Below are 27,643 nucleotides of genomic sequence, written 5' to 3' on the forward strand. Positions count from 1 at the left end.
CCCAGTACTCTTATAGAAATGAAGTATCTTGTTGAAGCAACTCGTCGCTTAATAGCTTTCACAACTATCAGCAATTAACGATCCTTCATCTAATAGCTGTCACACATATCAACCTTGACCAACTAACAGGGGTGAAAGCAATAGCCGGTCTCCATCTTCCGCTGTTTGTCTCCGTTTGTGACACGACCACCGGCTGCCAGTGACTGCCCCCAGTGACATATTCACATCCTTCTTTTTTTTCAAACTTATTATCTTCACTTACTGCTTTTAATGGGAAACACAGTCTCCTCGCATCTTCGAATGTTGATTCAGCATTGAGCGGTTTTTTACTTCAGAACTAACCGTAGGATAAGACCACAATGCCATCAGCTCACGCTTTCGATATGGGAGTATATACCGATCTTCATGGGCCTGATCAGAATTTACCTGTGGAAACACTAAAAGGGCGTGCCGTGACTATGACTGAGGATATACTACAGGAAGATGACAGATCATCGGATGAATCCGACAATGACGAGCACGAAGACCAGAGCAAAGCAGGAGTTTCACAGCAACGTATTACCCAGAACGCAAAGTTTAAAGACCTGTCAGTACTTCAGTCCATAAATCGAGCATGCAAGAGCGCTAATATCCATCAAGTCTTGCACAGCGTGCTGATACAGGCCCCATCCATGACAATAAACTCACCCATGACCTGCCAGATGCTCAGCTTTCTACTGCTCACTTGGTAGCGAAACAAGACCTCGGAATTGGTACGCTGGACCCAAGAGAGTACCAATTGGAACTATTTGAGAGAGCGAAAGCGCAGAATACAATTGCTGTACTTGATACGGGTACTATCCTCACATAAGAATGAGTTGACTTGATGCGAGCTAATGATAATGTAGGCTCTGGGAAGACTTTGATCGCAGTGTTGCTACTTAAACATACACTGGAAAAGGAATTGAATGATCGCGCGGAGGGGAAGCAACATCGAATAGCCTTTTTCCTTGTGCGTTTCGCAATCTTCTTCTGACCCGGAATAGATGCTCTAACACAGGAACAGGTGGATAGCGTTACACTCGCATACCAACAGGCCGCGGTACTACGCAATAACTTGGATCAGAGTGTCGGGCATTTCTTTGGAGCTATGGGAACTGACCTGTGGAGCAAAAGTGCCTGGGAGCAGCACTTCCAAAAGAACATGGTGATCGTCTGTACAGCGGAGATTTTGAACCAGTGCCTGCTCAACTCCTACGTCAAGATGAGCCAAATTAACCTCCTAATATTCGATGAAGCGCACCATACAAAGAAAGATCATCCCTATGCACGGTGTGTATGATCTGACTTGAAACACATACAAAAGCTAATTACACTTCAGCATTATACGTGAATCTTACCTCGAAGAAGACCCCTCAAAGCGTCCACGAATTTTTGGGATGACTGCATCACCCATTGACACAAAAGGTGATATAGTCGATGAAGCCACGTATGTTATGAAATCTGGAGTAACAAATGTAGTACTAATTCAGAATAGGAGACTTGAGAAGTTGCTTGACAGTAGGATAGCGACGACTTCCAACATGTCACTTCTACGGCAGGTGGTCAGGCGTCCAGTGGAGAGAGTATGGTCCTTCAACAGGTTGGAGCAACCGTTTGCTACTAGCCTATATAAGCAGCTTGAAGATCGTTTTGGAGACATGGCGTGCTTGGAGGGTATATTCAGATTTGCTTGGCAGGCCAGCTCTGAGCTAGGCCGATGGTGTTCAGATCGAGCATGGGCGCGTGCTTTAGCAGATGATGTATTGCCCAAGCTCGAAGGTAATGTTCGTAAGACGGCAAACTCTGAAACATCTTCTGATGTGCCTGAAAGTGCTTACAAAGAGATCTTGCGGATAACGGAAGCCAGTGAGATAGTGAAGGGCTATGAACATAGCAGTCCTGAGACTTTTGGCCAGCTTAGCCCCAAAGTGCAAGTCCTTCGCGAAGAGCTTGTCCACTATTTCGGACGACCGACGGAGACAAAATGCATTGTTTTCACGCAGAAGCGTTACACAGCTTTGATTCTGTCTGAACTTTTTCAAACCCTGAATATTCCCTTCCTTCGGCCTGGTGTGCTTATTGGTGTCCGGTCTGGGGATTTAGCAGGAATGAATATAACGTTCCGCCAGCAATTTATTTCCTTAGTCAAGTTCAGGACCGGCGAGATCAATTGCTTGGTAAGTACTCGGATTCGTCTCACAGTATAGCAAATGCTAACCAATCTCAGTTCGCTACATCAGTTGCTGAAGAGGGTCTAGATATTCCTGATTGTAATCTGGTCGTTAGGTATGGTGGTAACTCTGCTGTTCCCTACCGGAGTGCCTAATCTGATAAAATAGGTTTGATCTCTATCAAACGTTGATCCAATACGTGCAAAGCCGTGGGCGGGCGAGGCATTTCAATTCAACGGTAAGACCAGATGCTAGATGTGTGTTACAGGAAATAATGTCCGGAATTACAGTATGCGAGTATGGTCGAAAGAGGAAACCTGGATCATGAGCAGAGGCTACTTGAGGTTCAAGATGCTGAAGTAAGTCCCTATGAGCAAGAAGCTGTATTCAAACTAACATGCCAAACTAACATGACAGAAAATGATGCAAAACTTTTGCAGAACACTCCCGGAGGATAGGCTATTATATGGCATTGACCACGACCTTGATACAGTGTTACAGAAAGACGAGGGCAACAGGACTTTCAAGATCAAATCTACAGGTGCTAAGCTAACCTATCATTCAGCAACGGCGATACTTGCTCGGTACGCTACTTCTTTGGTATGTGTGACATTCAACTAGGATTACGTGTCAATTTCTAACGAGTCGCGGTCTGTAGCAATACGAAAAGGAGATTTCGGCCCAAGTAACTTATGTAGTGCTTCCTATCAACGGTGCCTTTGTTTGCGAGGTTATTCTACCGGAAAAGTCACCTATCCGAGGCCTCACAGGAAGCCCAGCAATGAAGAAGTCCATGGCGAAGCGCTCTGCGGCCTTTGATACATGTCTTTTACTTCGGAAGAACAAGTTGCTCGATGACCATTTCAATTCAATATACCATCGCCGCCTTCCGGCAATGCGAAACGCGAAACTTGCAATAACATCGAAGCGCACCAGCGAGTATGACATGATATCGAAGCCATCTCTATGGGGCCAGAAACAAGGAATGCCCCCCAAAGAACTTCATGGCACCGTTATCACGTTCTTGCCCTCCAGTCAACTATCGCACGGGGCCAGACCTTTGCTACTGTTCACACGAGAGAGACTACCACACTTTCCACAGTTTCCCATCTTCCTCGATGACGACATAGAGACTACAATACTCACGACTCCCTTGGAAAAACAGATTTTACTTTCAAAAGAAGAGGTTGATGCCCTCACAGTGTTTACTCTTCGTGTTTTTCGTGACGTATTTCACAAGACTTACGACAACGAGCCCGAAAAGATGGCTTACTGGCTAGCCCCGGTAAAGGTTGAGAGCCCATGCATCCCTTCATTTGACCCAAGGCAAATCCTTGACTGGGAGAGCCTCAACTATGTGCGCGACAACGATAGTATTCCATTTTCTACGGAGACTCACCCAGAGAACTTGGTAGATCTATTTGTGTTCGATGCCTGGGATGGAAGATGCCGCTTCTTTACAATAGCGATCGAGGATAGTCTGACTCCCTCTGCTCCTCCACCACCCTTTGTAGCCCGGCGCAGGCACATGACCGATATTATGAACTACTGCTCGAGCCTCTCCAAGAACTCCAGGGCTAAATTTATGTCGACTTGTCACTGGGACCAACCTGTCTTAAGGGCAGAGCTCGTACGACTCCGCAGAAACCTTTTAGACAGAATGACAGACACCGAGAGAGAAGTTGAAACGAGGTGCTTCATTTGTCTTGAGCCTTTGAAAGTATCTGCTGTAAGTTTATCCTCTTTCAAACGGAAAACAGGCACTGAGCCCTAGCGAAGATTCCCGCAGCTACAGCATTCTCCTGTCTCGCATTCCCAGCAATCATCTCTAGAATTGATGCATACCTAATCTCTCTCCAAGGCTGCGAGAGCCTGAATCTCACCGTCAAGCTGGACCTCGCCCTTGAAGCATTCACAAAAGACTCCGATAATACCGAGGAGCACCGAGCTCAGCAAATACATGTCCAACGAGGAATGGGAAGAAATTATGAGCGACTGGAATTTCTCGGAGACTGTTTCCTGAAGATGGCTACCTCGATTGCTCTCTTCACACAAAACCCAGACGATGATGAGTTTGACTATCACGTAAACCGGATGTGCCTCATTTGCAACAAGAACCTCTTTAATGCAGCCGTAAAAAAGGAGATTTATAAGTATATTCGTAGTCGAGGATTTTCGAGGTAAGGATCCCTCTGCCGTGTGTGAGGGTTGAACCAGAAGACTAACAGTTGCGGCAAGACATACATGGTATCCAGAGGGTCTGAAGTTACTACAAGGTAAAGACCACAGTAGAAAGGCAACCACGGAGAGCAAGCATGCCCTTGCAGAGAAAACAATTGCCGATGTTTGCGAAGCTTTGATAGGGGCGTCTCTGCTTTCCGGTGGTCCTGAACATCGATTCGACATGGCTGTCAAGGCAGTGACTACTCTGGTGAACAGTCCCAGTCACATGGCTAAGCGATGGAAGGACTACATTTCTTTATATACGATACCGAAGTATCAGCGACGAGCGGCGGATGGTGCCGAGATACACCTTTGTCGAAAGGTCGAAGAGAAGCTGAGCTACCGCTTCCGTTACCCGACGCTTCTTGGATCAGCTTTCACTCATCCTTCGTATCCATCCGCATGGGCTAAAGTGCCCTGCTATCAGCGCTTGGAGTTTCTTGGTGATTCACTGATCGACATGGTGTGTGTGGAAGACTTGTTTGCCAGGTATCCTGACCGAGACCCCCAGTGGCTCACAGAACACAAAGTAAGAAGTCTTGTACAACCATGAGTAACCAAGCATTCATTAACAATACTGCTGTAGATGGCCATGGTGTCCAACAAGTTTCTGGGTGCTTTAGCCGTGAAACTGGGGCTCCATACGCATCTAAAATACTTTAGCGCTCCTTTGCAATCTCAGATCACTCAGTACGCCGAAGAGATCCAGACAGCAGAGGGCGAGAGTGAGGGCGCGGTGGACTATTGGACTGTGACAAAAGACCCTCCTAAGGTAATGCCGCCCTTCTGCAATGCAGAACGCAGCTAACGTGGATGACCAGTGTTTGCCCGACATGGTTGAAGCGTATGTAGGAGCAGTTTTCGTCGACTCCGGTTTCAACTTCGAAGTCATCGAGAAGTTCTTCCGGGATCACATCAAACCATTCTTCGAGGACATGGCAATTTATGACAGCTTCGCAAATAAGCACCCTACGGTAAGGCTGACCCTGACTGATTGTAATCTGGGCTAGATGGCTGAACCGAACTAGACTTTTTTGTACAATCGACTGACTAATGAATTCGGCTGCATGAACTATTGTCTGAAAGCTGGTGAGATGCCCAGCATCGATGGGGCCCCGGCTGGGGTTTTAGCGGCCGTGATCGTGCATGATGTTGTCATTGCCGAAGGTACAGCATCATCTGGTCGCTATGCTAAAGTTAAGGCCAGTGAGAGGGCACTCGCAGTGCTGAACGAGCTATCGTCAGCAGTTTTTCAGAGAAAATATCACTGTGATTGTCGAGAGTCAGGAGACTTGGCAAGACCCGACATTGGAACGGCTATCTGAAGGAGATTGGGACTAGGAGCTTAGTACATGCGGTGAAACAGCCTGGGTCATTAGCAGATGAAATGGTAGGTGCGTGACTCAAGGAAACATGTAAAAGGGGCCATAAAATTGTGCTAACGGCAGTGTTTATATCATTTAAAATATTTATTTTCCCTCTGTCTTCAGATGTTGTGCCAGAATACTAGTAGATGCCCAAGTCGAGAGCAGTACTCCGTAGTTAGATAGGTGGTAGTCTATCTAGTCTAAGAGTAGATCCATGGACGCCGTCAGACCCGCCCGCTGCTGTCCGGGACGCACTAAGCCCCATCTGGATTAGCGGCAGTTCCCCCTGAAGTGTACCACTTTCTTCTGGGCCGTCGCTCGGGCTCGCAGCAGCATCCGCAGCAGCAGCAGAAAACACGCCTGCCGCGTCCCCCAACTGACCACCACCCAACTCGACTGGTGGAATAGACGACGACGGAGCTTTAATATGAACCTTTAGATTACTTTCTTTCTATTCTGTACAACTTTTGTTTTCTTCCGTTCTCTTCGTCCTCTTTCCCTCATCCGTTGAACCTTCCCGGTTAATCCTCCCCATTCGAAGCCGACACCGCGCCTATTTCCCGTCAACATACAAACCAGCATTCTGTCGCGAATCCACGTCACAACCTTCGGTCGGCCTCTATGAGCAGCTCTGCGAGCCGTCTTTCATAGAGTTACAACTATGGAGGTTGCTAACGCGGAGGTGTCAAATGGCGTCCCTGCGCCAGCGCAAACACCTTTGGTTGATTCAAATGCAGTGATCGAGTACCTGAGCGAAGTGCTGCGGGTGACTTTGGGAGCTCTGAGAAGTGAGCTTGAAAGCACCGGCAGTTTACTCTCCCCTGCACGATACAACGAGACCGTGCAGCGGTGTACGCGATTTGCGTCGGACTCGCAAGTTGCCCTCTATGTACAGAAGGATGTTGTGGCCTCCGAAGAAGCAAATGGAACGGAGACAGGTGAAGGTACGTTGCCCCCGCGCATATTCTGCTGCCAGTTACGGCGTGCTAACAATTAACCATCTCACGCTTCCAGACTTGTCATCTAAATACGTCTACAACCTTTCTGCCGAGATCTCGTCCTCCTCGACCACGGTCGCTACGGTAGTTTTCATCAAACGGCCCACCGCCATTGACCCATCGCTCCCCATACCATCGCAGATCCAAGTTGTGAACTTCCCTGGTCCAGCATCGCTCAGCAATGCCCAATCCCAGCAAGGAGCGTCTCAGTCGCCATATGAGATTCTACACTTGCTGGTGCACCACGGACTGAATCCCTACTTCGAAGCCAACACTCGGAGCCAGGAGGCAGCTGGTGGCGCAAAGCCTAGGACAGATACAGAGGCAAAGACCGGCGTGTCTAGTACGAAGAAGAAATTTGCGGAACTGGAACTTGGACTTCGGCATTTGCTGCAAAATGTTGAAATCCCGGCTTTGAACCTGCCACTGCATGAGGTGGTCCAGGCTGCTCTGGTCGATGCGGAAAAGCGAGGAGTCAAGCCTTCGGTCGAACTGATCGACCCTGCCATCCTGGAGAACAGTACGTTTGTCAACAGCATCCAGAACACCGTGAATGCCTGGATCCGCTCAATTCAAACGATTACCAAAATGTCCCGCGATGCCGATAGCGACTCGGCCGCCCAAGAGATCAACTTCTGGCTGTCCATGGAAACTGCACTTGAAGGAATTGAGAACCAGTTGCGGGGTGACGGAGTCCAACTGACTATGGACATCCTCCGACATGCGAAGCGCTACCAGGCCACTCTTAGTTTCGTAGCCGACACAGGTCTTCGCGAAGCAACTGATCTTGTGCAGAAGTACAACCAGCTCATGCGGGATTTCCCCCTCGACGAACTTCTCTCGGCGACTACCCTGCAGAAGGTGCAAGAGTCTCTTAACTTGATCTTCAACCATCTCAACAAAAAGTTGAAGATCTGTCCCTACCCGATCAAGCGTGCTCTTGCTCTTGTGGAAGCCATTTCCGGGGACCTAGACAACCAAATTCACTCCTTGCTCCACGGCCGGACCATTTTGCACTTGGACTACCGTGAGTTCCGTTCTCTTATGAAGACTGCTGGTGCGATCTGGCGGACTTGGGACGAAAACCTGAAGGAGTTCACCAATGTCGCTCGAGAGTCTACTAGACGCCGGAACGAGAAGTTCATCCCCATCAAAATCGCCGCGCGCCATGAGAAGACGCAGGAAAGATTGAAATATATCAACACATTCCGGGTCAACCATGAGCAGTTGCAGCGAACGATCGTCAACGTCCTTGGCCCGAAGACTTCGTCTGCGGGAGATACGGCTGCCGGAGCTGGTTCTGACGGGGCCGTTATCGTTGAGGAAATCGGCGACGTCGACGCAGTTGAAGAGGTGGCGCAAGCTTACGCCGCTCTGCGGAACGTGGATGTGCTCGATGTTTCTCCCGAAGGAACTCAGCAGTGGATCAAGGAGGAGATCGCGTACAATGAGCGTACCTCGCGCGTTGAGAACTCGATCATTGCCCGTCTGCGTGATCGCCTTGCTACCGCAAAGAACGCAAACGAGATGTTCCGCGTCTTCTCGAAGTTCAATGCTCTTCTTGTCCGCCCGAAGATTCGCGGTGCAATCGGCGAGTACCAAACTCAACTCATTGAAAATGTCAAGCAGGACATTTCTTCGCTGCATGAGCGGTTCAAGCAACAGTATGGCCACTCTGAAGCACATGCTATGGCGCAATTGCGAGATCTGCCCCCCGTGTCAGGTGCCATTGTCTGGGCACGCCAGATTGAGCATCAGTTGGATGGCTATATGGGCAAGGTAGCAAACGTGCTTGGAGAGGACTGGGCCTTGCATTCCGAAGGTCAGAAGCTTCTGGCCGAGAGCAATTTGTTCCGGAAGAAGTTGGATACTCGACCAGTCTTTGAATCGTGGCTTCATGACGTGCAGAGACGGCATATCACGATCTCGGGACGTCTCTTCAACATCATTCGTAACCGAGCCGCAGGGAATACGTTTGAGCTGACCGTCAATTTTGACGCGCAGATTATTGCTCTTTTCAAGGAGGTCAGAAACCTCATCTGGCTCAACTTCCAGGTACCTCATGCGGTGAGCAACATCTCGAAGGAAGCTAAGCGCGTGTACCCGTACGCCATTAGTTTGATGGAAAGTGTCAGGACCTTGCTCCAGACCAATCGCTCTATTGCGGCCATGACTGAAGTTGCGATTCTTCTGAACGGCTACGTCAATGACACCCAAAGTATGATCATAAAGGGTGTTCCCCTCCGTTGGGAATCTTTTGTGCATTCCTACGAACTTCATGTCAAGCAGTCAGCATTGGCTAATGGAGCCATTGACGCGGCCATCCCAACCAGAGGCGAGAGCAAGCATGTTCAATTCGTTCGGGAGTTTGCTGGGTCGGCATCTGTACTCCAGTCGAAGACAGCTGTTTTGGCTTCGATAAACGAAAGCATCCAGAAGGCAACCCATGAACTCAAGACTTGCCCTTACGAAGCGGCTGCATTTAGGCAGCGCCTGGACGCCATCCAAGTTGCCGTCGATAAGCTGAACCTCGAGAACTATGTTAACCTTGGTTATTGGGTGGCCAACTTGAATCAGAAGATCGAAGGCATCTTGCGCGAACGGCTTCATCGTGCTATTCGCGAATGGATCAACTCGTTCCAGGAAGCAACTTACAGCTCGCAGAGCCTTCAAACATCCAGCGGAGTGCAGACAGGCGAAGGAGAGACACTCTCGTACAACATCGAATTCCCAGAACTCACCCACGAGATCTCCATGCGCAACCAGTTCCTCCATCTCGACCCACCGCTCCAATATGCTCGCGCGAGCTGGTTCGCGCACTTTGATAACTGGCTTGGTGTGATCTGCAACCTCGAGAAGATCAAGTCGTCCCGTTATCAGATCTCAATTGACGTACAGAAGGTCCAGCTGTCTGAAGCATGCTTCGCCACTCTCCCACAGCACTGTACCAACGAGTTGGGTCAAGTCTACAATGCAGTCGAATCGAGGTTGAGTGAAGTATCTGCGTATGTTGACAAGTGGCTGCAGTTCCAGTCGCTCTGGGACTTGCAGTCCGAACAAGTCTACGACATCTTGGGTGACGATCTGTCTCAGTGGCTCCAGCTACTCCAGGAGATTCGCAAGAGCCGTGCTACGTTTGACACTTCGGAAGTGAGCAAGTCGTTCGGAAATATCAAGATCGATTATGAGCAGGTTCAGACACGGGTCAATGCAAAGTATGACCAGTGGCAGCATGAGATCTTGCTGAGATTCGGCTCCAAGCTCGGTGGCCGGATGAGAGAGGTTCATTCTGAAATCGCCGCTGCCCGACGCGACCTTGAAGGTCAGACCCTGGAGGCTGCCTCCACGGCCCATGCGGTTTCATTCATCACGATTGTTCAGCAATGCAAGCGCAAGGCAAAGGTTTGGGAACCGGAGGTTGACCTCTTCCGGCAAGGTCAGGCCACACTCGCACGACAACGCTATCAGTTCCCCAGTGATTGGCTTCACGTCGAAAACGTCGATGGTGAATGGGCCGCGCTGAACGAATTGCTTGCACGAAAGAGCAAGATTGTCCAGGACCAAACAGAAGGATTGCGCGCAAAGATCTCGGCAGAGGACAAGGTCATCAGCGACAAGATTACAGAAGTCATCAGCCAGTGGAACGAGGAAAAGCCCGTGTCTGGTACCATTCCTCCCGAAGAAGCATCTCGTACTTTGAGCATGTTCCAGTCTCGACTCGAATCTCTTCAGTCCGAATATGAAATGGTCTCGAAGGCGAAAGAGGCTCTTGATCTCCCGGCCGGCGTTGGATCTTCTCTGCCTGCGATCCTGGAAGAGGTCCAGGATTTCATGTCTGTCTGGGCCGCTCTGTCAACTATCTGGAAGAGCCTTAATGACCTTAGGGACATGCTTTGGACAAGCGTGCAACCGAGAAAGCTTCGTCAATCTATCGATGGCTTGATCAAGATGACCAAGGAAATGCCTAGTCGGATGCGCCAATACGCGGCTTTTGAACATATTCAGAATGTCCTGCGTCAGCTGCTGAAGGTCAACCCCTTGCTCTCTGATATGAAGTCCGAGGCCGTCCGTGAGAGACACTGGCAAAAGATCTACAAGGCCCTGAAGCCAGGCAAGCGATTCTCTCTCGTGTCGCTGACTCTGGGTGATGTGTGGGACCTCCAGCTTACTGCAAGCGAGGTTATTATACGCGATATCATCGCACAGGCGCAGGGTGAGATGGCACTGGAGGAGTTCTTGAAGTCCGTCCGTGAGACATGGCAGAATTATTCACTGGACCTTATCAACTACCAGAACAAGTGCCGACTCATCCGCGGGTTCGATGATTTGTTCGCAAAGTGCAGTGAGAACCTGAACTCCCTTCAGGCAATGAAGCATTCTCCATACTACAAAGAGTTCGAGGAAGAAGCTACTTCCTGGGAAGACAAGTTGAACAGAGTGCACGTTCTCTTCGATGTCTGGATCGATGTCCAGAGACAGTGGGTCTATCTTGAAGGTGTCTTCACTGGTAACGCGGACATCAAGCATCTTCTTCCCCTTGAGTCCAGTCGCTTCCAAAACATCAACTCCGAATTCTTCGCTGTAATGAAGAAGGTGTATAAGTCTCCCTTTGTACTGGATGTACTGGCTATCAATGGTGTGCAGAAATCGTTGGAAAGATTGGCGGAGCTGCTGAACAAGATCCAGAAGGCGCTGGGAGAGTATCTTGAGCGTGAGCGTGTATCTTTCCCTCGCTTCTACTTTGTTGGTGATGAGGATCTTCTGGAGATCATCGGTAACTCCAACGACATTGTCCGGGTGGCGAAGCACTTCAAGAAGATGTTTGCTGGTCTGTCTGGTGTACTCATGGATGATGACAACAACATCGTTGGCTTTACTTCGAAGGAAGGTGAAGAGGTCCGCTTGAAGAAGGAAGTCAACCTCGTCAAAACGCCCAGGATCAACGACTGGCTTACTGCTATTGAGACCAACATGAAGTTGACGCTGGCCGAGCTACTCGCTGAAGCTGTGGAGCAGTTTGAGCCGCTTTACAACGCCTCAGAAGTTGACCAGACTGCTTTCAACGACTTCCTCGCCAACTACCCAGCGCAAATCGTTGTTCTTGCCAGTCAGGTTGTTTGGACCAGCGCTGTCCAGAGAAGCCTGGAGAACGGTGGCAGCACTCTTCAGTCTTTGTTCGACGCCCAGGTTCGGATTCTGGAGCTGCTCGCTGCCACCGTCCTTGGTGAACTGGATGCAATTAGTCGAAAGAAGTGTGAGCATATGATCACCGAGTTCGTTCACCAGCGCGATGTTATTTCCAAACTTGTTACTGCGAACGCTACCACACCCATGCACTACCTCTGGCTCCTCCAGATGCGCTATGTTTACCAAGCCGAAGGCGACTTCCTTCAAAGACTGTACGTTCATATGGCGAATGCGAAGTTGAACTACGGCTTCGAATACCTGGGAGTTCCGGAACGTCTTGTCCGCACGCCTCTTACGGATCGCTGTTTCTTGACACTTACCCAAGCACTGTGCCAGAGACTTGGTGGTTCGCCTTACGGACCGGCTGGTACTGGTAAGACCGAGTCTGTTAAAGCGCTCGGTCTTCAACTGGGACGCTTCACTCTTGTGTTCTGTTGTGACGACACCTTCGATTTCCAGGCCATGGGCCGAATCTTCCTTGGTATCTGCCAAGTTGGTGCCTGGGGTTGTTTCGATGAGTTCAACCGTCTCGAGGAGAGAATCCTCTCTGCTGTTTCCCAACAAATCCAAAACATCCAGATCGGTCTCAAGAACGGTGAGACTGATGAGAAGGCTCAGATTGAACTGGTTGGCAGACGGTTGTCCGTGAACCCCAACACTGGTATTTTCATTACTATGAATCCTGGATACGCTGGACGTTCCAACCTTCCCGACAACTTGAAGAAACTGTTCAGGAGCGTTGCAATGTCTAAGCCCGACAAGGAGTTGATCACCGAAGTCATGCTCTTTTCTCAAGGTTTCAAGCAAGCCAAGCACTTGTCGAAGCAGACCGTGCCCTTCTTCGACCACTGCTCTACTCAACTGTCAAAACAGGCACACTACGACTTTGGTCTTCGTGCTCTGAAGAGTGTTCTCGTCAGCTCCGGAGGACTCAAGCGTACTAGAATCGCCAGTTCTGAGGAGGACCTGGGGCCTGATGAAGTCATTGAGCCTCAGATCATCGTTCAGAGTCTTCGGGAGACCATTGCTCCCAAGCTGGTTCGGGAAGATGTGGACAGGATGCTGGAGATTCAGAAGCAAGACTTCGCCGGTGTGGAGTACGTGCCAGCCAACTACGAGAAACTTACCGCGGCAATCCGCGACATCGCCAAGGAACAGCATTTTGTCGACAGCGAGATGTGGATCACGAAGGCTTTGCAGCTTTACCAGATCCAGAGCATCCATCACGGTGTTATGATGGTTGGAAAGTCCGGTGCCGGAAAGTCTGCCGCATGGAAGATACTCCTTCAGGCACTGCAGCGTACCGAGGGCGTTGAAAGCGTTTCCCACATCATTGACTCCAAGGTTATGTCTAAGGAAGCTCTCTACGGTAGTCTGGACGCCACTACTAGAGAATGGACTGATGGTTTGTTTACCGGCATTCTGAGAAAGATCGTGGACAACCTTCGAGGCGAAGATTCCAAGCGGCACTGGATCGTGTTTGATGGTGATGTCGACCCAGAGTGGGTTGAAAACTTGAACAGTGTGCTTGATGACAATAAGCTTTTGACGCTTCCCAACGGTGAACGTCTCAACCTGCCGCCCAATGTTCGTATCATGTTCGAAGTCGAAACCCTGAAGTATGCAACACTGGCGACGGTCAGTCGTTGTGGTATGGTCTGGTTCAATGACGATACTGTCACGCCTTCTATGATGATTTCGAACTATGTCGAGTCTCTCAGAACGCGGACTTTCGAGGACCTGGATGATGACAGTGCTCCTTCTGGGCAAGCTGCCATCAAGACTCAGGATGCTCAGGATATGCTGGCCACCATTCTTAAACATTTGTTGCAGACCGAAGACCTCGTCCTGCAGGCCCTCGAGGAGGCTAAGAAGTACAACCATATTATGGAGTACACTTTCATTCGCGCCCTCAACACTTTGTTTAGTCTTCTGAACAAGGCCTGCCGCAATGTTCTCGAGTATAACATCCAACATGTCGACTTCCCCCTTGACTACGACCAGATCGAGGCCTATATCTCTAAAAAGCTTCTTCTTGCGCTGGTCTGGTCATTCACTGGTGACTGTCCTCTAGCGGATCGCCAGTCTTTCGGACAGTTCGTGTCTGCATTGACTACTACCGATCTACCACCTGATGGTGCAGCATCCATCATTGACTTCGATATCACCCTGCCCAAGTGCGAATGGGCGAGCTGGCAGTCCCAGGTTCCTACTATCGAAATCAACACACACTCCATCACGCAGACCGATGTGGTCATTCCTACTGTGGACACTGTTCGTCATGAAGATGTTCTGTACTCTTGGCTCGCCGAGCACAAGCCTTTGCTGCTTTGCGGTCCTCCAGGTTCCGGTAAAACCATGACTCTGTTCGCTGCTCTCCGCAAGCTTCCAAACATGGAAGTGGTTGGCCTCAACTTCTCGAGTGCTACCACTCCTGACCTCCTGATCAAGACATTCGAACAGTACTGTGAATACAAGAAGACGCTGAATGGAGTCGTGATGTCCCCTAACCAGATCGGTCGCTGGTTGGTCATCTTCTGTGACGAAATTAACCTTCCGGCTCCTGACCGTTACGGAACCCAACGAGCGATTTCCTTCTTGAGACAATTGGTCGAGCAGAACGGCTTCTGGAGAACATCGGACAAGACCTGGGTAACCTTGGACCGCATCCAGTTCGTGGGCGCCTGTAACCCTCCCACCGACGCTGGCCGTACGGCCATGGCAGAGAGATTCTTGCGCCATGCTCCTTTGGTCATGGTCGACTACCCAGGAGAGGTTTCATTGAACCAGATTTACGGAACATTCAACTCGGCCATTCTGAAGATCCTTCCTTTGTTGCGGGGATACTCGGAGTCACTTACAAAGGCCATGGTGCAATTCTACTTGGAGTCTCAAGCTAGGTTCACGCCCAAGATCCAGCCTCATTATGTTTACTCGCCCCGTGAACTTACAAGATGGGTGCGTGGTGTGTATGAAGCTATCAAGCCCCTCGAGACTCTCTCTGTTGAAGGCCTGGTTCGCATTTGGGCGCACGAAGCTCTGCGACTATTCCAGGATCGTCTGGTTACGGAAGACGAGAGGAATTGGACCGCAGACGCTGTTCGGCGCATTGCCCTCGATAACTTCCCCACTATTGATGACCAGGAGGCTCTGAAGGGTCCGATCTTGTTCTCTAACTGGCTGTCTAAGAACTACGTGCCTGTTGAACAGGAGAGGCTGCGTGATTTCGTCAAGGCTCGTCTGAAGACCTTCTGTGACGAAGAGGTCGACGTTCCCCTCGTGCTGTTCAATGATGTCCTGGAGCATGCTTTGCGCATCGACCGTGTCTTCCGCCAGCCTCAGGGTCACCTCATTCTTATCGGAGTTAGTGGTAGTGGTAAGACAACGCTTTCTCGTTTCGTTGCTTGGATGAATGGTTTGAAGGTGTTCCAGATCAAGGTGCATGGTAAGTATTCATCGGAAGACTTCGATGACGATCTGAGAACCGTGCTTCGTCGGGCCGGTTGCAAGGGCGAGAAGATTTGTTTCATCATGGACGAATCGAACGTCCTCGATTCTGGTTTCCTGGAACGAATGAACACTCTGCTTGCAAACGCGGAGGTGCCCGGTCTGTTCGAAGGAGACGAATTCTCGTCTTTGATGACCGCTTGCAAGGAGGGAGCCCAACGCCAAGGTCTCCTTCTCGACACGCAAGAGGAACTCTACAAGTGGTTCACTTCCCAGATCGTTAAGAACCTGCATGTCGTGTTCACGATGAATCCTCCCGAGGAAGGCCTTTCTTCGAAGGCTGCAACCAGTCCTGCCCTGTTCAACAGATGTGTACTCAACTGGATGGGCGATTGGTCAGACCAGGCTCTCTTCCAAGTTGGCTCTGAACTCACGCAATCCGTCGACTTGGATAAGCCGAACTTTATTGCTCCTGATAGTATCCCGGTGGCCTACCGCGAGTTGAGCCTGCCAGCCTCTCATAGAGACACAGTCATCAACGCCATGGTTTACATCCATTACTCGCTGCAAAGATTCAACCAGCGTTTGCAGAAGCAACAAGGACGCACAACATTCCTGACTCCGCGCCACTACCTCGACTTTGTTGCTCAGTACGTGAAGCTCTTCAACGAGAAGCGCGAAGACCTCGAGGAACAGCAGAGACACTTGAACGTTGGTCTCGAAAAACTGAGAGATACCGTCGATAAGGTCAGCGATCTTCGAGCCAGTCTTGCTCAGAAAAAGACGCAATTGGAGAAGAAGGACACGGAAGCAAACGAGAAACTACAGAAGATGGTTGCAGATCAGCGAGAGGCAGAACAACGTAAAGCAGTCTCTCTTGAGGTTCAAGCTGCTTTGGAGAAGCAGGAGCAGGAAGTGGCTCTCCGAAGGGAAGTTGTGCTCAGTGATCTCGCTAAAGCTGAACCTGCCGTCATTGAGGCCCAGAAGAGTGTCAGCAACATCAAGCGTCAGCATCTTACTGAAGTCCGTTCCATGGGTAATCCTCCTGCTAGCGTCCGACTGGCACTTGAAGCCGTCTGCACCCTGCTGGGCCACAAGGTCGATAGCTGGAAGACGATCCAGGGTATTATAAGAAGAGATGACTTCATTGCTAGCATCGTCAACTACGACAACGAAAGACAGATGACTAGGAATCACAGGATCAAGATGCGGAACGAATTCCTTTCCAAGGAAGACTTCACCTATGAGAGAGTCAACCGGGCTAGTAAGGCTTGCGGTCCTTTGGTGCAATGGGTCGAAGCTCAGGTGAACTACTCCGAGATCTTGGACCGTGTTGGACCTCTGCGTGAAGAGGTTGATCAGCTCGAGGAACAAGCCCTGCAGACCAAGGCCGAGGCCCAAACCATTGAGAACACCATCAAGGGTCTTGAAGACAGTATCGCTACATACAAGGCTGAATATGCTGCGCTTATTAGCGAAACTCAAGCGATCAAGACGGAGATGTCCAGAGTGCAGTTCAAGGTTGATCGAAGTGTGCGCTTGCTCGACAGTTTGTCATCAGAGCGGACCCGTTGGGAGGAGGGAAGCAGGTCTTTTGAAACTCAAATCAGCACTCTTGTTGGAGATGTCCTCATCGCGGCAGCCTTCCTTGCTTATGCTGGTTTCTACGATCAACAGTTCCGTAAGGCCATGATTGACGAATGGGTCACTCACCTGACGCAAGCGGGCATCAACTTCAAGCCACACAACCCGATTACCGAGTACTTGTCTAATGCCGATGAACGTTTGGCTTGGCAGGATCACTCGCTGCCGGTTGACGACCTCTGCACCGAGAACGCCATCGTTCTGAAACGCTACAACCGGTACCCCTTGATCATCGATCCTTCGGGCCGTGTCACCGAGTTCTTGGAGAAGGAGAGCACCGACAGGAAGCTCACTGTTACTAGCTTCTTGGATGATTCGTTTGTCAAGCAACTGGAGAGTGCTCTCCGTTTCGGAAACCCCATCCTCATCCAGGATGCTGAGTATCTTGATCCTATTCTCAACCACGTCCTCAACAAGGAATACCAGAAGACGGGTGGCCGTGTTCTCATTCAACTCGGAAAGCAGGAGATCGATTTCTCGCCATCATTCAAGCTCTTCCTGTCGACAAGAGATCCTTCTGCCACCTTCCCACCGGACGTATGCAGTCGCACAACCTTTGTCAACTTCACTGTCACGCAGAGCAGTTTGCAGACCCAGTCTCTTAACGAGGTCCTGAAGTTCGAGCGTCCAGATGTAGACGCCCGTCGTACCGATCTGGTCAAGTTGCAGGGTGAGTTCAAGATCCACCTGCGTCAGCTCGAGAAGCGACTCTTGCAGGCACTAAACGAGTCGCGCGGTAATATTCTCGACGACGACAATGTCATCGAGACCCTCGAGACTCTGAAGAAGGAGGCAGCAGAAATCTCCAAGAAGATGGTGGAGACCGAGGGAGTCATGACCGAAGTTGAGAATATCACGCTCAACTACAGCATCATTGCCCGTTCTTGCAGTGCTGTTTTCGCAGTCCTGGAGCAACTGCACCATGTCAACCATTTCTACCAGTTCTCACTGCAGTTCTTCGTTGATATCTTCAACTCTGTTCTTTACCAGAACAAGCGCCTCGCTCAAGAAAAGGACCACGCTGCACGTGTACAGATCATTCTTCGCGATCTCTTCGTGACAACTTACCAGCGTACATCATTGGGACTGATCCAGAAGGACCGCATCACGTTTGCAATGCTTCTTGCCCAAGCAGCCCCCTACCCTATGGACAAGAGGATCATTGATATGATCCTTGACGAGTCGATGGAGAGTGTGGACCTGTCAACTTCACCTGAACTCAAGGAGCAGGTCCTGAACAAAATTGCCAATATGTCGCTCTACAAGTCGATCTTCCCTACGATCACCACCGAGCAATGGGAGCAGTTCTTTAGCGATGAGCTCGCGGAGAACTCAATCCCTGTTGTCTGGGAAGAGACCACAGAGAACATTGACAGGCTGCTGCGCTCATTGTTGCTTGTGAAGCTCTGCAGAATGGACAGATTTGTGCCAACTGCGGAGCGCTTCATCGAGGCCGTCTTTGGCAGAGAACTCTTCGAGGGAAGCACCGACTTGAAGGATATCGTTAGCCAAGTCACAGCAACTACGCCAATCGCCCTCAGCTCCAGCCCTGGATTCGATGCCAGTTACAAGGTCGATGCTCTTGTCGAGCGCATGAACGCAACCTGTGCCAACATCGCTATGGGTTCGAACGAAGGTCTTGAGAGCGCTGACAAGGCAATTAGCAATGCAGCTGCCGCAGGTAACTGGGTTCAAGTCAAGAACGTACACCTGGCGCCGTCATGGCTGCAGAGTTTGGAGAAGAGGCTCGAGTCACTCAAGCCTCACAAGGACTTCAGACTCTTCCTTTCGATGGAATCAAGTCCCAAGATCCCAGTCAACCTCCTCCGTGCTTCTCGCGTGCTCATGTACGAGCAGCCTGCTGGTGTGCGCGCCAACATGAAGGATTCTCTGTCCTCGTTGTCTACCCGGGCCTCCAAGGCACCGGTCGAAAAGGCTCGTGTCTATCTCCTTCTGTGCTTCTTGCATGCGGTGGTGCAGGAGCGACTCCGCTACGCCCCGAGCCTGGGCTGGAAGGGATTCTGGGAATTTAACGACAGTGATGTAAGCCAAACCACCTCAACCCCCTAATTCAGGACATTCCACTAACATGATCACTTTAGTACGAATGCTCTGCCCACATCATCGACTACTGGGTCGATACCATCGCCCAAGGCCGATCCAATGTCGCTCCTCAGAAACTACCGTGGGACATGATCCGCATTCTCGTGACCGAGACCTACGGCGGCAAGGTCGATGACTTCGCCGACTTTAAGCAGCTCGAGGGCCTGGTGACTAATCTTCTTACACCGGCCGCTTTCGAGGACGAGCACAAGATCGTTTCTGGTGTCGAGAATGACGACTGTCTTACCCTGCCTGGTGGAACAAGCATTCGGGACTTTGTCGAATGGGTCAATAAACTACCGGAGCGTGAACCCCCGACGTACTTGGGTCTGCCGGCTAATGCGGAGAAATTGCTCCTGGTCGGACATGGTAATAAGATGATTTCGGACCTGTCTAGAGTGACGACGTTGTTGGATGAGGGAGAGCAGTTGATGATTGAGGCTTGATTTGAGGGGTGATAATAGAATTTTGGGGTTGTGTGACATCGCTTGTTCATCCTGTATTTGATAGAACTTACATTGCGTTCAATTTAGATCGTTGGTCCGTTATATTTCCTTCTATTTGTATGTTTACTGCTACCACTGGTGTCACTATTGCAAGGAGCATTAGAGTAACGGGCGCCCCCAAGAAAGACCCCAGACAAGAACGATTTATATTGTAGCTTGATCCTTTAGCGTAACTCCATGCTAGAAACACACAATACCCCCCAGCAGATAAACTGTCAATGCATAAACATCCTCTACCCTACTCTACCAACCAACTCGTAAGTCTAGCTTCAGATAAACCATGCCCTATTTATGAACCCCTGTATTTCAGCGAATACTTCTCAAATGTCCGCCTTTCAGCAGAAACCCGGAGAGCTAGCCCTTGCTCCGATGCCTCTTCGTGCACCTTATGTTGAACAACCCTTGGCGGGCGATGCTCCCCAGCCCGGCGAGTTTCTCTAGGCGCAGTGCCGCTTGGTCGAACCTACACGAAACCCTGTGTTTTCTTATCCTCCTCCTCTTCCTCTTCTTCTTCCTGTTCCTACTCATTGTCCTCGTCCTCCTCTTCTTATTGTACCAGGACATCTTCTTCTTCTTCTTCTTCTTCTTCTTCTTCTTCTTCTTCTTCTTCTTCTTCTTCCAGGTCATTATTATCAGAGCCAAAGCCTTCAGGGGCTTCTGCAGCACCACTCAAAGCCAATACCCTGGTCAAGTTCCGCTGCATTCGTCAAATATCAATCAATGGAAGGGGTAGTCTGTCGGGATCGCTCACCGTGGAACATGCCTTGGCAATCTTGATAGGTGAAATAATCTCTATTTCTCCTTCTCACTACATATGATTCGATGAATGAAGGGGGAAGCCGTTATAGATTTGGCCTAGACACCAGCAGGATCCTTTTTTTTCATAGGGCTTCGGTAAGAGTGTCTTTGTCGACTGTGCCCAGGCTCCGGGAGTAAGGTGAACTCCACACCGAGTAGCGAGAACCGCAGTGTATGCGGGCATATCACCCCACAGAAAACACCCTCGATCGGCAATCTAATCATGGAGTGTTTTACTGGTAATAAAAGTTATCTTGTTTCCTTTAGTGTATTTGGTATAAAGGAGGAATTGATGAGTATAGGATGTTTAGTCTTTATGATAAAGTCCATGGTTGTGTTTAGTATGATGTTGAAGTTGCTCCATTATCCTTGGTTCTGTGTAATATATGATGTTTGCTGGTTGCTTGGCGGCGGCTCCGGCGCTGACCGTGGCAGTGCCATAGAGACAACCGTCTGTTCGACGGGATGTTTATAGTCGATGAGCCAACTCTTGCTCTTACGCGCAATGTCGCCGCCCAGCACGTAGAAGCCGCTGACGACATCATGCTACCATATTGCTCCGTGCTGGAACAAACGGATCTGTCTCTAAGCAAACGAAGGAAAAGCAAACGAACGTAAAGCAGGAGATGTAGTCAAATTCGTTCTTGTTGGCTCTCATCCTAAAGTTGTTTTTTTTTTTCTAAATATATATGGTAGGAGAAAAGAGAGGAGGCACCTACCCGCTACCCGATTTGGTAGGCGCGTTGCACCTGCCAAGCAGTAGTGTAGTACCATATATACATATATATCATATAGCTAGATTGATTCTTCTTGATATTAGTAGTTGTTGTAGTAGATCTCTCAGATATGTTATAAGCTTCAAAGCTGGACGTGGAGACGAAGAAGAAGGAGAAGCAAGACACGTTGGGGAAGGAGATATTTATACTATTGCTGCTACAGACTACAATGCACTCTTGACACAGTGAAGAGTAGGAATAGTACTACTGTGAAGTTTAGGGATAGAAACGAATCCTACCTATTCACAAAACTTATTCCCAGCAGGTTTGTTGGGGAATAGATATATCAGTATCACTGACAGAAGAATGGAAGACTACTGCTAGTTCGTCTATGCAGAGTATTAAGCTTATCAGATCGTAGTTAATGGCGTCATGTTCGGTTGGTTGTTAGGCGGCTTGGAAGTTTATTTTAACTTGCTGTGGCAGGATCTTTGTTTTCGATGGATAGTAGTATATAGTATGATGTATGTAGGTAGTTTGATGGAAGAGGGTTATCTTCGCGGTCAGTTCATCGTTGGTGTCAAGTGGGTGGTGGTGATCTGGTGGATTCCGGTTACTCCTAACTTTTAGATCGATCATATTTTCTATATGGGCTCTACAAAAAAGGAAATAGGGGGTACATATGGATGGATATATCGATGCTTTCACCATCCAGTCGGTGCTCATTAGAACTACTGACCATCTTCGATGGACGGCCATTGAGACTTGCCTGTTCCTGTCCTACCCCTAGGAAAGTGGACTACGATAAGTGTCTTCATAACACCGCAATGGATACGCCACATAAGAAACATACTACTAGTACTATTCATCTTTCCATGGCAGGTCTTAATCCAGTCTCATTCAAATAACCCAACGTAAACCAGGTCAATTCTTCCTTCCAAAGAACAACAAATTCAGAAATAGCAACAAAAAGAAAAACACGGGGAGGTTCAACAATCACTTGTTGGATTAGATAATATGCCAATCGAAAGGAGTCATCGACGACATCACCAGAAGACAGCATCAGAATGACGAGACATATCGGGATTTAAAGTTGAAAGTTGACCTGGCTATCTTGCACTACTCTCTCGTATGGACCAACCGGATGATAGCTGTACAAGGCACCTTTACCATCCTCATTCAAGCCTGTTAGAACAGCATGCACCTGATAAAGGAAGAAGTTTTTCTGATGAAGGATCATTGATGAGCGTTGGGCACATGCTCTCGCGAACATGAGAATTCCGTGTTGGTTTTTGTACATGAAGAGTGGTCTTATCCAAAGCCATAGAGGGTATGGCCCATCTATTTAATTGAGAATATGTTAATCATGTCCGTCTGACAAGACTGGAAGTGGAGGTAGATCCAAGTAATCGGATTTACTTACTCTGTTCAACGCAAACACTACCTACGCCATCTTATGTCAGTATACGCATATGAACTAGGTAGTATGCTGGGTGCTCACATCTTCGGTACGGACAACCTAGAAGAAGTGATGTCAGTCCATGTTGTCAAAGCCGTTTAATAAAATGAAATATTCATCGAAAATATACCTTGCGTTCGTGGCCAGGAGTGGTGGAGGATTCCATTACCAGAAGAATTTGCCGGATTATCTTGAACTATCAGCTGATAGTTCCCGATATATACGTATCAAAGCCTCGTACCTCAGTCAGCCGGTTCTTGACAGTCTTGCGGACTTCAGGATAGACATCAGCGCTAATGCGAATGACGCCACCGCGGCGGGCAAGACGACTATATTCAGTGACGAGTTAGTGGTGTTATTCATGGTATACGTGCTGCCATCTTAGGAGACGCATGTTTGATTGAGTTTGCGTACCGGATCGAGGGGCGGGCTAGCCTTCGTTAGTGGGAGACTTGTAGTATTGTTTGTAACTAGGTTACTTCGTTGACTTACTAATTCCGTCTATGTTGTTGCGCAAAATCTTGCTGCAGTGGGATCCATTGTTAGTAATTTCTACTGGAGTAGGGCAGCGTAACTCCGCAGAGAGATTCGTGAGGGGATACGATACCGAAATCGCTTCTTAGGGAGGAATCTTTTGCCTGTTCTGTCCGTAACTAGTCTCGGGTCCATGGTAACTGGATCTGTATCTACAGAAGACTTGTAGAGGTGACCTGGGGAGATTGGTAGACGTGATCTGGAGACGAGTTGTAGAGTAACAAGATGATGAGATTGGGAGAGGCTTGATATACTGCATCATGAACTGAGTGAATGCACCGTGCAGTTGCCATGCGTGTTAGTGCTCGGTGCATGGTGCATGAAGCAAACGGGGCCAAGGGGAATGTCATGGCAACAAGCGGGTCTGTGCAGTGAAGCATGAGGTTGAGGAAGACATGATAGAGTAACATTAGATATACCCTCTGGGAGGTTTATGAACTATTAGGGATGGATATTTGCGTAGCATAGCGTATAGGTAACGTCAACGGGAAAATATCAAACAACACTCAGAACGCCTTCGATGGGGTCCATAACCATGCCATATGCACCTGGATCGGTCTATGAGATGAACGTGGCCTCGGAGAACATGGTTCCCTCCTCGGTGACTTCGGAGTCGCCGACCTTGAGCTTCAGAGAGAGCTTCTCCTGGGGGCAGTACTAGAGACCGAAGTTAGTATGCTACACCAATAACATACGATTCAAAGCACATACCTGGAAGATGTATGGTCGCGTGCCGGCAACGCTACCAGCAATGGTCTTGATGAAGCCGGGCACTTCCGCCATCACGTCGATCCGGTCCAGTCGGTTGCCAAGAGCCCCGTCAAGCTCCGCATGGACTTCTTGTCCTTCCTTGGACTTGCCATCCCAGACCCACTTGATGGACTTGGGCTCGGGCCAGTCACTTTCAGCATCTTGCGATGAGTCGGTGTGGGTGGCGCTGTTGTTAATACCAGCATAAATGATCTCTCCATCCTTGACGATTCCGCCGACGTTGACCGTTGTCGATCCGTACGACGGAGGGGTGGTGTATTCCATCATCATGGCGGAGTAGGTAGGGGTCTGGAAGTTGACAAAGTTCCACCGCGCAGCTATGCAAATGTCAGAAACTTCGCTCTTCGAGATGTCGGCTTTGAGAGAAGCTTACCCGCGTGGTGAGGCTTCATGCCCTGAAGGGCATGGATGAACATTCCCCGGCCCGTAAGGTCGTACGTCTTCTCCTTGGTCGTGATGGTACCCTCAACGGCACATCGGGGCCAGAAGGCATGGCTCATCGAACCCCATGGGTTCTCGGGGTCCGTGCCAAAGTAGGATGTGCCGTCCTTGCCGATCATGAAGCCAGGGGAAGATCGCTTGAATGTCAGGTTCACCAGACTATCCTCGTTCACAGCGGACTTGATGGTATAAGTATCGCCATCCTCGTTGAGTTGGACAGCGAGGTTGTCGGCACCAAAGGAGAGCATGCTTTCATCGAACATGAAGTTGGACAGGGGATCCGAGTGCCAGTTGTGGGGTCCATCGCCTTTGAGGTTGAAGATCTTCGATGTGAACTGAGCGGTGGTGTGGAGACCTCTGTGGGAGCACGAGCAGCATTAGAATATGAGACGAGAGCGAGGCGATGTTGAATCATTGGTAAGTCAAGGTACAACTCACACGATGTTGCTGTAGATCAGCTGAACCATCGCCAAGGTACCATCATCGGCCATGATGTAAAAGACCTTGTTTTCGACATTGGTGTACTGGTAAGCGCGCCAGCGCAGGTCATTCTTGCTGAGCTCGGTATAAGGAGTCTCTTGGGCCTGGCGGGCGACAGATTGAATGGCTTCAGGCCCATAGATGGGCTCCTGCGTTCCGGCAACGGAAGCGAGACTAGAGGCGGGGGATTTAAAGTTAGCAAACAAAAAACATGTATATTAGCTGATTCAGCAGAGTGAAAAGAAGAGCAAGCATACGTTGACTTGAGCCAGTTCATTATGGGCGATATGTGAGGTGTCGTGAGGAGTTACAACGAACAAAGGGAGGTTGTGAAAACAAGAGAATGGGAGATGTGAGGAAAGATGGAAATCAAATCGATAGCGCGCGGGGCCACAAGGGGGGTTCGGTCGATCGTTCTATAGTAGCTTCCGGTGGTCTGGACAAATGCTGGGACGAGCAGCTGGCGAGCGGGACAAAACGGGAAGAAGAGCCCAAAGTTCACTTGGGAATCACTAACAATTCACAGCTGGTTTTCTGCCAACAGCAAAGGATCAATGGGGCATTAATTCAAACGAACTTCAGTGCAGCAGATGAGTGTGTTGGTGGCAGGTGAAGCGCTGACCGCCAACTGGGCGAGGAATCCGGATGACGTCCAGCACTCGAATTGCAGGCGGATTTCCTGTTTGGGCTTCGCTTGTGTCTCAAACGGAAAGTAACGCCGACCCCGCGGCGCCATCCCGAATCCAGAACCCCAAGAAAACTTGGCCGCAAAAGACGCTCGCCGACTGCCGCATTGATTGTTGTCAGTTGCTGTCCGGACACCCCCATACGCTCCTTCAACAACTTCAATTCGTTGTCGTTTTACTCTTCATCAAACGTACCATCGACTTTTATCATCATGGCGAAGAAGGCATTGGCCAAGGACCAGATCGTGAAGCTCATCGTGGGCGCCGGTCAGGCCAGTCCCAGTCCCCCCGTCGGTCCGGCCCTGGGTAGTAAGGGTGTGAAAAGTATGGACTTTTGTAAGGTAAGCTGAGAGCACAGTCCACTGACGGTTTCAATTGGATTTGTCTTCTGCCGGACATCCAATGTGGGCTATCTGCACTCGAAGGACGCGCAAGGCTCATATGGTATACTGTAGGAATTCAACGCCAGAACTGCGCACATCAACACCGGTGTCCCCATTCCTGCGCGTGTCACTGTCCGCCCCGACCGTTCCTTCACATTCGACCTCCGCACTCCCACCACCACCTATCTGCTGTTGCAAGCGGCCAACGTGGAACCTCGCAAGAATCGCATTCGTGGCGCCCAAAACCCGGGCCATGAGTTCATCGGCAAGATCTCCCTCAAGCATGTCTACGAAATCGCCAAGATCAAGCACTCTGAGACGCGACTGTCTGGACTGAGCCTACAGGGATTGTGCAAGAGTGTCATTGCCCAGGCCAAGTCGGTTGGCATTCAGGTTGTACCATGAGGTTATTGCGGAGCGGGCGATTGGTGATATCGTTGTACACTATCTTGTGCCCTTACTCCCGTAAGGTTACTCCTCTTCTTGTCTTGGGCTTACGAAATTGGCGTTATGTGGAACTGGGTTTGTTACCATCTGTATCATAGGCATTGCATGTTGTATAGAAAGCGTTGGCTGGTGCCTCAAGCGATCACATGAAGTGGATTTGACTGTCTGACCATGAAGGGCTCGGCTCTTGGGTATAAGGGTGGGCGTAGGTTGCTGATGGGCGATGATGCATTCCTGACCAGGGCCTGCGTGCGGGCTGGTTGTCACGATACCTATATGAAGTAGTAAGAAGTCGGGTGGAAGCCCGCGAGTCAGCAATAACAATATACACGCCTTTCTTCACCTATCAATCCATGCCATACCCTCGCCAGGGAGCTTTTCGATCACTCCCAATACTCATCAGCGGGTTAGAACGTGTTAGAAAAGGAATAATAGACAGTCTGTTGCTGAGCAGTCAATATTGGCGCTGGTCCCTCGCCAAGTTGGAGATCGGAGCGAAGGGGAAAAGCCGAGCGAGACACAACAGCGTGCCCAGAAATACCGCCGAGAAAGCCAAGAGGCGGAGGACACGCAAGTTTCCTCCTAACGTCTTGGATACGCGGCCAGGTGAGAGGTCGGGGGGAAGAATCGTCGTACGGTCTTGTAATGACAAGCCCCTTTCTCCCACTATTTTGCTTGGCAGGCATGAAAGCTGTTTCTCCGCTCGACTCTTCAGCAGTGCTCTTCTTGGCCTCACAACACAGTAACTTAGTCGACGGACGGCAGAGGTTGACAATAGCAGCAAGCCAGGAAGCAGATAGGTAATGGCCTGAGATGATGATTCCATAATTTGCAGATGTGATGTGATGGGGCTACCGCACATTCTATACGTGCTTCTGGAAGTGTACCAGAACATCCTTGACAAGGGGCAGGTGGCGACTATGTTGACAAAGTAAGTAGCTGGCCAGATTGGGAAATAGCGATATACACTCCTGGCTGGAACTAGCGCTCATCAGAAAATCGATTAGTTGTTGGGGGCCTTCAGCAGCCTGATTATACTTGCAGCGGATAGCCAGCCTTTTACTTGGACTCATGATAGTGCTTGTAAGGCGGCTGTTTCTTCATTGTTGACTTTTTATACCCCAGCCGCACTACTCTATAAGTAGTAGAGAGACCCAGCCGTCATTATTCATTATCTCCATCGAAACGGAAACTTTCCAGATCGGGCTGGGTTTACCGTCCACTGGATACCCAAAGCGGAATGAGACGCCCCACAGGAGTA

At 49.7% G+C, this 27,643-nt stretch overlaps 4 protein-coding genes across 4 annotated transcripts; 3 read left to right on the forward strand and 1 right to left on the reverse strand.

The window, feature by feature from the left end:
• Positions 1-20: 20 nt before the first annotated feature.
• Positions 21-5,953, forward strand: BO83DRAFT_444467 (putative RNA helicase/RNAse III). The gene is made up of 16 exons (XM_025536498.1): positions 21-586; positions 640-833; positions 888-991; positions 1,046-1,311; positions 1,361-1,468; positions 1,517-2,198; positions 2,249-2,307; positions 2,361-2,430; positions 2,483-2,551; positions 2,610-2,792; positions 2,851-3,921; positions 3,972-4,372; positions 4,431-4,944; positions 5,002-5,187; positions 5,237-5,389; positions 5,444-5,953. Exons 1-16 carry the CDS (start codon positions 360-362, stop codon positions 5,738-5,740), a joined length of 4,584 nt encoding a protein of 1,527 aa, XP_025388509.1. The 5' UTR covers positions 21-359; the 3' UTR covers positions 5,741-5,953.
• Positions 5,954-6,443: 490 nt separating this feature from the next.
• BO83DRAFT_337175 (dynein heavy chain) lies at positions 6,444-19,779 on the forward strand (the record flags this gene model as incomplete). Its single annotated transcript, XM_025528472.1, has 3 exons — positions 6,444-6,726; positions 6,797-19,101; positions 19,161-19,779. 3 exons carry the CDS (start codon positions 6,444-6,446, stop codon positions 19,605-19,607), a joined length of 13,035 nt encoding a protein of 4,344 aa, XP_025388510.1. The 3' UTR covers positions 19,608-19,779.
• Positions 19,780-23,584: 3,805 nt separating this feature from the next.
• Positions 23,585-25,327, reverse strand: BO83DRAFT_24765 (survival factor 1 family protein). Its single transcript, XM_025527016.1, has 5 exons — positions 25,124-25,327; positions 24,825-25,040; positions 24,319-24,743; positions 23,886-24,262; positions 23,585-23,831 (listed from the first exon to the last, which is right to left on the reverse strand). The coding sequence occupies exons 1-5, from the start codon at positions 25,141-25,143 to the stop codon at positions 23,733-23,735; spliced, it is 1,137 nt and encodes a 378-aa protein (XP_025388511.1). The 5' UTR covers positions 25,144-25,327; the 3' UTR covers positions 23,585-23,732.
• A 294-nt stretch (positions 25,328-25,621) lies between these two features.
• Positions 25,622-26,635, forward strand: BO83DRAFT_378156 (mitochondrial 54S ribosomal protein uL11m). The gene is made up of 2 exons (XM_025531182.1): positions 25,622-25,893; positions 26,008-26,635. The coding sequence occupies exons 1-2, from the start codon at positions 25,765-25,767 to the stop codon at positions 26,338-26,340; spliced, it is 462 nt and encodes a 153-aa protein (XP_025388512.1). The 5' UTR covers positions 25,622-25,764; the 3' UTR covers positions 26,341-26,635.
• The last annotated feature ends 1,008 nt before the right edge of the window (positions 26,636-27,643 follow it).

The sequence above is a fragment of the Aspergillus eucalypticola genome (genome assembly GCF_003184535.1).
Source record: "Aspergillus eucalypticola CBS 122712 chromosome Unknown BO83scaffold_11, whole genome shotgun sequence".
Lineage (NCBI taxonomy): Eukaryota > Fungi > Ascomycota > Eurotiomycetes > Eurotiales > Aspergillaceae > Aspergillus > Aspergillus eucalypticola.